The sequence below is a fragment of the Artibeus jamaicensis genome, unplaced genomic scaffold, assembly GCF_021234435.1.
Source record: "Artibeus jamaicensis isolate MK-2021 breed Jamaican fruit bat unplaced genomic scaffold, CSHL_Jam_final contig_867, whole genome shotgun sequence".
In the NCBI taxonomy this organism is placed as follows: domain Eukaryota; kingdom Metazoa; phylum Chordata; class Mammalia; order Chiroptera; family Phyllostomidae; genus Artibeus; species Artibeus jamaicensis.
The window spans coordinates 7,680,406-7,691,985 of NW_026521995.1; the positions used below are offsets into that span (position 1 = coordinate 7,680,406).

At 38.0% G+C, this 11,580-nt stretch overlaps 1 protein-coding gene across 1 annotated transcript in view; it reads left to right on the forward strand.

Moving 5' to 3' along the window:
• The window catches only part of YME1L1 (YME1 like 1 ATPase), a 69,157-nt gene extending 60,517 nt beyond the window's left edge, over positions 1-8,640 (forward strand). Inside the window, exons 16-19 of the mRNA XM_037137947.2 lie at positions 4,659-4,785; positions 4,879-4,952; positions 5,603-5,689; positions 7,925-8,640. Coding sequence (XP_036993842.1) covers positions 4,659-4,785; positions 4,879-4,952; positions 5,603-5,689; positions 7,925-8,068 — 432 coding nt within the window. The 3' untranslated portion in view covers positions 8,069-8,640. The remainder of the gene's footprint in view (positions 1-4,658; positions 4,786-4,878; positions 4,953-5,602; positions 5,690-7,924) is intronic.
• The last annotated feature ends 2,940 nt before the right edge of the window (positions 8,641-11,580 follow it).

Below are 11,580 nucleotides of genomic sequence, written 5' to 3' on the forward strand. Positions count from 1 at the left end.
GTATATATTAGTTAAGTCCATTTCATCTAGGGCGTTGTTCAATGCCACAATATTTGTTGATATTTTGTTTGGAAGATCTGTCCATTTTTGACAGAGGGGTGTTCAAATCCCCTACTATAATTGTGTAGCTGTCAATATCTTTCTTGAAATCCTCTAAGATTTTCTTTATATATTTGGGTGCTCCTATGTTGGGTGTATATATATTTACAATGTTTATGTCTTCTCGGTGGATTCTTCCCTTAAGTATTATAAAGTGACCTCTGGGTCTCTCTTTATAGCCCTTTTTTTGAAGACTATTTTGTCTTATATGCATATTGCTACCCCAGCTTTTTTTTCTTGCCTGTTTGCTTGGAAAATCTGTTTCCAGCCCTTCACCTTTAGTCTGTGATGGTCTTTTGTCCTGAGGTAGATTTCTTGTAGGCAGCATATGTGTGAGTCATGCTTTCTTATCCATTCAGGTAGTCTGTGTCTTTTGATTGGAGCATTTAATCCATTTATGTTTAATGTTATTATTGATAGGTACTTATTCATTGCCATTTTTGTACCTGTGTTCCTCTCTGTCTCTCTCTTTTCCTTTCTTTCCTTAAAGCAGTCCTTTTAGCATCTCTGGCAGAGCTGGTTTGGTGGAGGCATATTCTTTTAGATTTCTTTTGTCTTGGAAGGCCTTTATTTGGCCTTCTATCTTGATTGAGAGCCTTGCTGGGTAAAGGAGCCTTGGTTGCAGGCCTCTGGTTCTCATGACTTGGAATATTTCTTGCCATTCTCTTCTTGCTTGGAGTGTTTCCATTGAGAAGTCAGCAGCTAACCTTATTGGAGCTCCCTTGTATGTTACTTCCTTTTTTGTCCCCTGTTGCCTTTAAGATTCTCTCTTTGTCTTGGAATTTTGCCATTTTAATGATGATGTGTCTTGAAGTGGGCCTCTTTGGGTTCCTCTTGATTGGGACTCTCTGTAATTCCTGGATTTGTGTGAGTTTTTCTCTCATCAAATTAGAGAAGTTTGTCATCATTACTTTTTCAAATAGGTTTTCTATCCCTTGTTCTTCTTCTCCTTCTGGTATTCCTATTATTCAGATATTATTACATTTCATATTGTCTCGCATTTCTCTTAATCCCTCTTCATTCTTTCTGGGACTTTTTTCCTTTTCTTGCTCATTCTGGGAGTTTTTTTGTACTTTGTCCTCCAGCTTGCTGGTCCGATCTTCTGGTTCATCAATCCTGCTTTTGATTCCTTTCACTCTGTTCTTCAGTTCAGAAATTGTATTCTTCATTTCCTCTTTGCCTTTCCTCATAGTTTCTATTTCCTTTTTCATGTTGATATAATTTGCGGTGGGTTCATTGTAGCTCCCCTGTAGTTTCTGTTAGCTCATTGTGAGCTCTTTGAACTTCCTGATAACCAGTGCTTTGAATTCAATATCTGATAGTTGACTTGCCTCTATTTCATCTAACATTCTTTCTGAGGTTTCCTCCTTTTCTTTCATTTGCGAATTGTTTCTTTGTCTTCCCATTGTTCGTGAGACTCTTCTTGTTAGTTTCAGGTTCTTAAATTGATCTGTTTTGACTCCCCGGGTTTATGGTGTGAACTTCTGTGGTAGAATTCCTGTGGAATTCAGTGGTGCAGTCTCCTTCGGTTATCCTGGTGTTCTCCGCTTCCACCTATTCTTGTGTGTGTGTGTGTGTGTGTGTGTGTGTGTGTGTGTGTGTGTGTGTGTGTGATCAGTTGGAGGGGGAGGCAGAGTGGTTTGTGACAGCGAGAGAGTATTTTATGACATTTAGAGTCACAGCTGGTAGAGAAGAGATAGAAGATCTTTAGGCTCTATATAGTGTTAACCATAATCTTCAACCCACCTTGACACTTTTAAGAAAGGATGGACAAAAGATAAGTCTCTCGTTGAGGAGGGAAGTCTTGTGAGTTGTATCTAGAAAATAGTGAGGTTGTGGGAGGTCAGATTCTGAGGTAAGGTAAGAGTAAAGGATAGTAAATAGGTGTAGTGTGTGAGCAAATAGAGTTAATCACTACAGTAATAGAATTCAGGAAACTGTGAAGTGGGCTAAGATCCCAGAGATGTGTTGTGAAGTATTTACAGTTGTATAGAACAGCAATTATTTACAATTATATTAGAGCAACAATAATATGACAGACTCTATGTGATATATAACATGAATAGGAGTATAGAACTTTGGGTAGTGTGCTGAACGAAAACAAGTGGTGTGAAGTGTAGAAAATTGGCAGTACACTGTGGAGGAGAGAAGAGGGGAAATCTGTCAAATGATACAATATAACCTGCCAAGGCAAAGAAGCATATACAGAAAGAGGAGGAATACAAAGATACTATTAAAATATAAAAGAAGTGAGAATAATGAAAAAATAATAATAATCCAAATATGCAGCAACTTGTGGCTTCTCTGCTTTAGCAAAGTGAAATTTGTCTCTCTGTCTCTACTGTTGGGATGCCCCTCTTTGGGTCCAACCCTGGTCTTTCTGCAGCTCCAAGTTGTTTGTGTTACTTGTGGGTAAAAGAAAAACAACAACAACAAAAATAGGAGAAGGGAGGAAAAAGCGGTAAGTTTGGAAAGAAAGGAAGAAGGAAGAAACTAGGAAAGAAGAAAGGAGAGGAAAAAAGTATTGAAAGATAAAGCAATAATAAAATTTAAAAGATACAAGATTACTTTAAAAAAAGGGAAAACAAAAAAACATCTTATTGGTTTTACACTGGCCAAACCAGTTTTACTGGCTACAGTGGTGAGGGGTGATTCCTGTGGTCTTTCGGGGAGCGCTCTCCCAAGAGCTAACCTCATGCATTTCCCCAGCGCCCCACCAAGGGGGTCTAGGTTCTTTTCAGAGCACTTTCCCTGGGGGTCCTCGCTGTGGGCTGGGGTGCAGCGCCCGCGTGCCAGCCAGGCTGTTCAGGTCCCATGGGATCTGGCACGGTCCTTCCCAGTTCTGTGGGGGATGGCTTCCTCCCATCCTCTGGATCACTGCCAGGCTGGGTGGGGAGCGGGACATGTGGCTGTCACAGAAGAATCCTTCAGTTTACTTTCCAAGAAATTTCTCAAGAAAGCCTGCCTCTCAGCCCAGCCTAATCTCCCAGCCAGACCAGTGACTATCAGAGTCAGAGCCCAGCAATGCGCCTCTCAATTCTCCCGGGCTGGTGACCACAGAGTCTGTGGTTGAACACAGCCCTTTGTCCTTGTACCCTCCCTGTGAACTCAAGCAGACAGGTCTCTGCCCGGTGTTGCTCAACCTTGCTTAGACAGGGAGGGAGGGAGCTGATGACCTGGCTCTTTCCCAAGGACCCTGCAGCAGGCCCAAGGCTCCCAAAGAGTCTGCTGTAGACCCGCTGGGCACTGGGGCTCCCGTACTGGGCGCTGGGCGCTGGCCAAGGCCGCTGCTGCTCTTGTCTTTGCTCCAGTCCCTGAGTCTCTATTGACCTGCAGGTGTCTCTTTACCATCTGGTTTTTCCATGTTTGTTACAATTTCTGCGCTCTTATTTTCATACATGCTGGGGAACTGTTGGCTGTTTGCGCTGTTCCTCTGTAGATTGGCCAGGATTCTCTCCCATGTGTGCGGGAAATGGAATCCGCTCCTTCCTACTTTGTCACCATCTTTTCTCCCTCTGTTTGGTTTGCTTTTTAATAGCACTTTCCAGAAGCTTGTGTATGGAATTGATGATAAAAATCACTTAAAAAGAAAATTGGCCCTGGCTGGCGTAGCTCAGTGGATTGAGTGCGGGCCTGCGAACCACACAATCGTGGTTCGATTCCTAGTCAGGGCACATGCCTGGGTTGCAGGCCAATTCCCAGCAGGGAATGCACGAGAGGCAACCTTACATTGATATTTCTCTCCTTCTCTCCTTCCCCTGTAAAAGATGAATAAATAAAATTTAAAAAGAAAAAAATTGAACTGCTTCCCAAGTTTGTTGAGGCTTTAACTTCCCAAACCAATTTGAAATTGGAGATACTTGTCAAAGTTATCTGTTAATAAAGAATTTCCTTAATATTTCAAGTACTACACATTTACATTATGAAATGATTTCGGAATGACAACAAAGTATAATTATTAATTATGTAATTGTTATTTTCCCTGCACAGAAGGAAGTATATACTGGTTCAGTAGTTTTTCTAAGGTTTTTCTTATTAATTACAAATTTTATTTTTATATCTTTCTATTTAGAGATACTTTAAATATTTTTGTGCAACAAAGGATAAAATAGACCTATAGTGGCATTATCTGCCTGTTATAAAACCCATTTTACTTTATAAAGAACTTTCCTTATTTTATAAAGTGATGGTTTTCCTCATCAGTCACCTGATGACCATCTGTACTTAAGTGTCTTTGGGCATTCGGCATCATGGTACAAAGTAAGGTCAGAGAGCCAGATGATAATTCTGGTTATTAACATTAGTGTTTCAAAACTGTCTAGATTTTGCTCTGAGTTTTGTGGCTCAGCTGCTTGGGTGTTGTACTGCAAAGCGGAAGGTCTCTGGTTTGATTCCTAGTCAGGACACGTGCTTAAGTTGCCGCTTCAGTCCCCAGTCGGGGTGCATGCGAGAGGCATCCAATGTTTTTCTCCCTCTCTTTCTCCTTCCCTTCCCATGTCTTTAAAAAAGAAACAAACAACCCTGTCTCAATGTTTTCCCTCTGTTTTTCAATTCTCCAGGTGTCCCTGTTGCCTGAGAATGACAGATGGAATGAAACCAGAGCTCAGCTGCTTGCACAAATGGATGTTAGTATGGGGGGAAGAGTGGCAGAGGAGCTCATATTTGGAACTGACCACATTACAACAGGTCGGCCGTGGCAAGTGGCTTTAGTTCAAATTATGTAGCTTGGTTTAGAGATATTCTTAAAGTTGACTTCTATGTATATTTTTAAATTTTTAGGTGCTTCCAGTGACTTTGATAATGCAACTAAAATAGCAAAGCGGATGGTTACTAAATTTGGAATGAGCGAAAAGGTATTGGCTAATTTTAATTGTCCTCCTGTCTCCAATGATAGGTGCCAAGTCCTCTGTGAGGGAGGGTTCTCATTATTAATTGATAACATTTACTTGCCTCTCTCTTGTTCCAAATGTATTTGTCCCAGCTTATTTTAACTAAACCTTCTTTTCTAAGTAATCACATGTGGCATTGTTTCTATTCCAGCTATTCCAACAGTAACAGTTGTTACTTCATGAGTTAACCAAAGATAAGACAAATTATGTACTTGTTACTGTTCATATGACATGAAAGACCTACTCGCTGAGTTTGCCATACTTTAACCCTTTGCATGTATTTCACTCTTTTACATTATCACTGTAGTTTCAGGAAGCAATCCTAATACTCTGAATTGTAGGTTTCTGCACTTGGACTAGCTGCCCAGGTTGTCTAAGAAGGCACTCACAATGGTTTTAAATGTTCTATCTTGCTCACTCTCTAATTTTAGTCATATACTTTCAAAAGAATGATGGCATTTCCTCACCCTTTAGGCCATTTTTATATTGAATTTCTTCTTTGCCCCTACCCCTCTGAAATTTGTTTTCTTATGTATAGGATAGTACTTCCTCTGTTACATTTGTGTTTGGGCGTTTTTATTTTTTGTTGTTCAATTTCTTCCCATTCATTTTAGCTTGGAGTTATGACCTACAGCGATACAGGGAAACTGAGTCCAGAAACGCAGTCAGCTATTGAGCAAGAAATCAGAATCCTTCTGAGGGTAATGATTGTACTTTTCTGTGCTTTTTATTTAGCCATCATGTGCCTAAGTATTTGGTTGCTTATCAAATGATAACTGAAGGCTTTTGTGCTTGGAAATATGACTGTATGTAATAAAGATAATAGATGCACCATTGCAGTCATGACTTAAATATGTTGCTAGAGAACCTCTGGTCATAGACTAGATATTAACTTTATTCTGACCATAGGCTAAGAACAGTTTATATCAATGATTGTTAATACTCAGTTTTTCTTTATCTTCAAAACCAAAAGAGATGTTAGAATTGGAGATATTGATTATTGAGTCTTACTGTTCTCTCATTCTGACACATATTCAATCACACATTATTTGCTTGTGCCTAGCAGTGTACATGTGCCAAGAACACAGAATAAGCAAAACAAATGTCCTTTTGACTGCAGTGTCCAATACAGATGAGGGCAGAAGAATGTGTAAGAGTAGATTCAATGAGATCACTTAAGTACCGTGGTAATCTAGTCATGGTGTAATGGATACTTGGATTAGGTTGGTGAAAAGTGGAAACTGAGAAACATGGGTGGGTCAAGATACATTAATATAGTGGAATCAAAATGCCTTTGTGATGTTTTGGGTGAGAGAGAAGCTAATTCAGTCTAAAACTGTAAATTTTTTTTAGATTCTGCCTTATGTAGCTATTTAGTTGTATCATTTACTGAGCAAACACCGGTGACTAAGGCTGGGAAGGATATAGATCCTGAGTTCAGTTTCGTACTTGTTAAACTGGAGATGTCTTAGTGACGATTAGCAGAACGGAGAGCTATGTGGGTCTGGAGCGAGTTCAGAGGTTGGATATGTGTCCACTTGGGCACGTGTGAAGGCAGGTCTGAGAGTGGAGGAGGAGCCCTGGCGGAGTGCCAGAAGTCCTTAGTGAGTGAGGACTCAGGTGGCACAGTGAAGGTGTTGGGGGCGGCTGTAGTCAGATAGTATGAACCTCAGAGGAATGGTGCTTGACAGAAGGCGGTAGTCTAGTAATGGTCTGGAAGGGTTGATGGGAACAAAGGGCTCACCTCTTTACCCTGAAGCATCTGGGATGAGAGGAAGTAACTGCCATTTGGGGTTTTAGAGAAAGCTGTCTCCCCGGGAGGGCCAAGTTCTGATGAATTCGAGGGAGGCAGAAGGAATGCTTTAGAGTAGTTAAGGGTGTGGGGAGTTTATGTAATGGAAAAGTTTAGAAGGTGTTGCAGAAGAAGTCTCTGACTTTCTGGAATCTTAATTCTCTGTTTCTTACTATTTATGTTATTCTGAGTAACTTACTCTGCACTGTGGTACCTAGAACATCAGAAATACTGTTTCTCTGCTTTCATATATTTCTGAAAATCCAGAACACAAAATGGCAAAAATCGGGTTCTTTACTTTTAAATCACAGATTGGGAAGCAGTAGGTGCTCCTTCCACTCGCCGAGTTTACGTTGTTATTACGGGGACATGATTACGAGTTAATAGTATTTCAGGTTCAGATGTAGTAATTGCATTATGTTTATATGACCTATGCTTTTTGGTGTTAGTAAGTTCACTTTTACATTTTCCATCCAGTTGTCTAAGGGCAAAAATACGATTAAGTACCCAGATACTTGCAAAAACACTGTGCAGACAAATGTGGCACTGCCAGAACCGAACTGTTAGTAGTGGTCACACTTATGGCCTAATGTATTTAATCCAAACTCGAATTTGGAAAGAGAATTGAAGGATTTAAGTGACAAATTCAAGGTGGGTTAAAAAAAATATGCATTTAAATCAAGGACCAGCTGCAATAATACTGTTAGAGTTGTCACGTGTGGACAGGGGAGTATATTACCAAGTAAACAAATGGACAGGTGGATCTTTTCTGGCCATTCTAGATAAAATGGTGAAATCAAGAGGCAAAATGATCAAATTTCCTTCTTTTTAAACATACATGTTGAATAGAGAAATAGATTTCTGTCTTCATAGTCATAATTTAGAAAGCAGATAAGTGGAGAGTATACTTTAATTTTTTTAAGTGACTTTTTGTCTCAGGTAATATTTTTCTATGTGATGGATTTTACAGTTCAAAATGGAACACTTGAAAAATACGAAAGAGTTATCTTTGGTAATCAAGCTTTAAATGCTTTTATCTTTTATAAGTAGATTTCTCATTTTTAGGGTATATAAAGTTTTTTTTCTCATTGCAGTTTTTGCTTGTAAGTTTTTTGCCTCTTACATATCTGCTTTTCTGTTTTAGGACTCATATGAACGAGCAAAACATATCTTGAAGACTCATGCAAAAGAGCATAAGAATCTAGCTGAAGCTTTATTGATCTATGAGACTTTGGATGCCAAAGAGATTCAAATTGTACTTGAGGGGAAGAAATTAGAATTAAGATGATAGATCTCTTGAGATGCGTACATTGCTGGTTTTACCGCAAAAATATAAGTAGCATTGCAGTAAGCTCCTTTCGCAACATTTTTCTCCTATTCTTGATGTACTACCGCTCAAGGATGTGAAACCCATTGTCAGCCTTTTGTCACATTTGTCTAATTTTGGTTATTCTCATGATACATGCAGCAAACTATCAATCCATTAGCAAATATGTTAAAGAAAATAAAGAACTATCAGGATTGAAAACAGCTTGTCTGAGAAATGTTCGTCAGTTATTAAGTTGCACACATGTAACGATTTTATGGTCTGTTACTCCACTAGATGTAAATAAAATTGTGCCTTTAGCTCCTTGGAAGTGTTTTTACTTAGCAAAATGAAATTGTCGAAGAATTGTCCTTATTTCTAGATAGTGCCATTGATCTTAGACAAAGAAGTGCTGTTTGGCTGCTGGTAAACCGTATTTCTACATACATCAGTGGAAACTTCATGAAGATGCACTTAATTATGCTCCAGGTTGTCCATATATAAATGTTTTTTAAAAATCTCAAGAATGGAGAATCGTTAATGTGTAGATACAATCAGAATGTTCCTGATTATAAACTTAAAGTGCAGCTCTCATTCTCACGGTTCTTGTTAACCCTGTCATGCTAATGAAGTTTATTTCCGAGTGGCAATATTTTGTTAAATAAGAAAGTAGCATTTCAAATTCTGAATAACTGTATAATTATGCTTGGTATTAAAAGTAAAATTAGACTGAAATCTCAGTCCCCTTCAAAATGAACTTTTGGATTACCCTGTGTCAGAAATGGAAAATTGTGTGTGTTTTTCATTCCGATTTTGTGAATATGAACATGTTGTTGCAGGACTTTCAGATAAATTTATTTCACTCAATAGAAAAATTATTTTAGGGTACATTGTATTGGTTTTTATATTTAACCAAATTATATTCTCAAAGCGATTTTATTAAAATTACCTATAGTTTTCTAATAACTTTTAAGCTGTATATGGTCTTCATTGTAAATGTTGATAGGAGGAACTTGCCACATGACAATCTTGCCCCTTTTTAACATAATTTTAAATTTTGATCTAACTTCAGACTTATAGAAATGTTACCAGAATAAATAGAAGGCACTTCCATACACACTTGACACAGTTTAATAAATTGTGTTCATTTGCCTAATTTTTTTTATTGCCAGCTTTCTTTTCCTCTTCTCCCTTCCACTCCTTTGTGTGTGTGTATGTATGTGTGTGTGCATGTCTTTGTTGTGGATTCATGTTTCATTTTCCTGGATAGACTTGTAAGATCAAAACTGAGAAGTCATGTAGTAAGTTTTACTGACTGAGGAACTGATTTCAAAGTAACTAGACAATGTGATGTTCCATTCACCAATGTTTGAAGTTTCCAGTGACTCCACATCTTATACAGTAATTCTTATAGTCTGTCTTTTTGATAAGGCAATTCTAGTGGATATGAAGTAGTATCTCATTGTGGATTTAATGTACGTTTTCCTAGCACAAGTGATGTTAAGCACTCTGTCTTATGCTATTTGCCAGTTGTATATCTTTGGAGACATAGCTATTCAAATATATGACCCTCTACCCCTTCAGAGGTTGTTTGAGTTATGTATTTTAAGAAACCATGTATTATGAATACATGTCCTTTACCGGCTGAATCTTAACTTCTTTTTATAATCTTCACCCAAAGATATGTATATTGATTTTAGAGGGTTTTAGAGAAACACTGATGTGAGAGAGAACATTCGTTGGTTTCCTCCTGTATGTGCCCTGACTGGAAATCAAACCAGTAGCCTTCTGGTGTGCAGGATGATGCTCTAACCAGCTGAGCCACCTGGCCATGGTTGGATTTGCCTTTTTAGAATCTACTCTCACTGTGTCCTTTTATTTGAGCTGGGGATGTAATTCATTCATATTTAATATCGATAAAGTTGCTTTTGATGTGTTACCTGTTTTTGGTTTTTATCATTGCCAAAGAGATCCCTCTGTTCCTCCTTTTTTGAGTTACATTTTAGTGGTTGCTCTGGAGATGATAATATGCATCAAATTATCACAAAACAATATTTAATTCTGGTTGTACTAACTTTGCTCTCGTATATCTTCTTTGTGCTGTTAGTGCCATTTGTTATATCTCTATCTGTTAGAATTCAGCCATACAGATAACTACTGCTTTATAGAATTTTATATCTTCAGTTCTTGGGAATGTCTTTATTTTGCCTTTTAAAAAAGAATGCTGAATATTGAATAATACATGGTCAGACAGTTCTTTTCTTTAATCACTTTAAATATGTTATCCTACAGAGTCCTCTGACGTCCATTATTTTTGATAAGTCATCTGTTAAACAAAGCTGTGGTCTTTGGTGATTAATTACTTACTCTTGCTTTTTTTTTTCTGTTGTTTTTACGATACTTTTTATGATACTTTTTAGCCTTGTCTTTTAGTAGTTCGACTATGATATAATTAGGTGTAGATATTTTTGTGGGTTTTTTCTTGTTTTTTCTGAGCTTCTTGGATCTGTAGATAAATATTTTTCATCAGATTTGAGAAGTTTTTAACAATTATTCCAGTATACTTAACTACCCTTTATTTTCTCTCTTCTCCTTCTGGAATGGTCCTTCCACGTGTGTTGACACATGTGGTGTGATCTGGTCTCTCAGGCTGTGTTTCTGGTTTTTGTTGTTTTCTCTTCAGATTGAATAATTTCTGTTGATTCTTCAAGGTCACTGAATTCTTCTAGCATCTCAAATCAACTGAACTTTTCATTTCAAATCATTTTATTTTTCAGCACCAAATTCTAATTTGATCTCTCATATACTCTGCTTTAGTTGAGATTCTGCATTGCATTATTTTCATCAAAGCTTTTATTCTTAAAATTGTTTTAGTTTATTGATTTTAGAGCGGAAAGGAGAGAGAAACAGGGATATGTCGTTCCACGTATTTGTGCACTCTAGGTCAGTTCACTCTTGGTCAGTTCTCGTGTATGTTTCAAGGATGGAACATGAGACCCTGTATCAGTACAGTGCTCTGACTTAGTGAGCTATATCCTTAGGGTGTTTTTCGTTAATTCTTAAACATGACTTCCATTAGTTCTTTGAACATGTTGGTAATAGCTGCTTTTAGGTCTGTGATAAATCCAACATCTGGAGTAGATACACAGTTTGTATTTTCTTCCTTAGTAAGGGCCACCCTTTCTTGTTGGTAATCTTGAATTTCAGGTAATGTTGCAAATAAGGAGTGTGATTAACTTTGTAGAGGGGGGTTCTTGCTTTATTTTATAATTTGCCTCCAGTCAATCTGTGAAGTCTGTCCCTACTAGAGTGTGCAGCTACTCATGTCTCTGTTCATTTTTTAAATGTTTAAATCTTGTTTCCTAAGATTTGCAACCGTGTCTGCATAGCTTAGCATTTTTGCCAAAGATCGAACTCCATCTGTCAGGCCTTCTACTCTGCTAATGTTGATTGGCAAGTACATTCATTGTTCGGGTCATTTTCAAGTCAGCCCT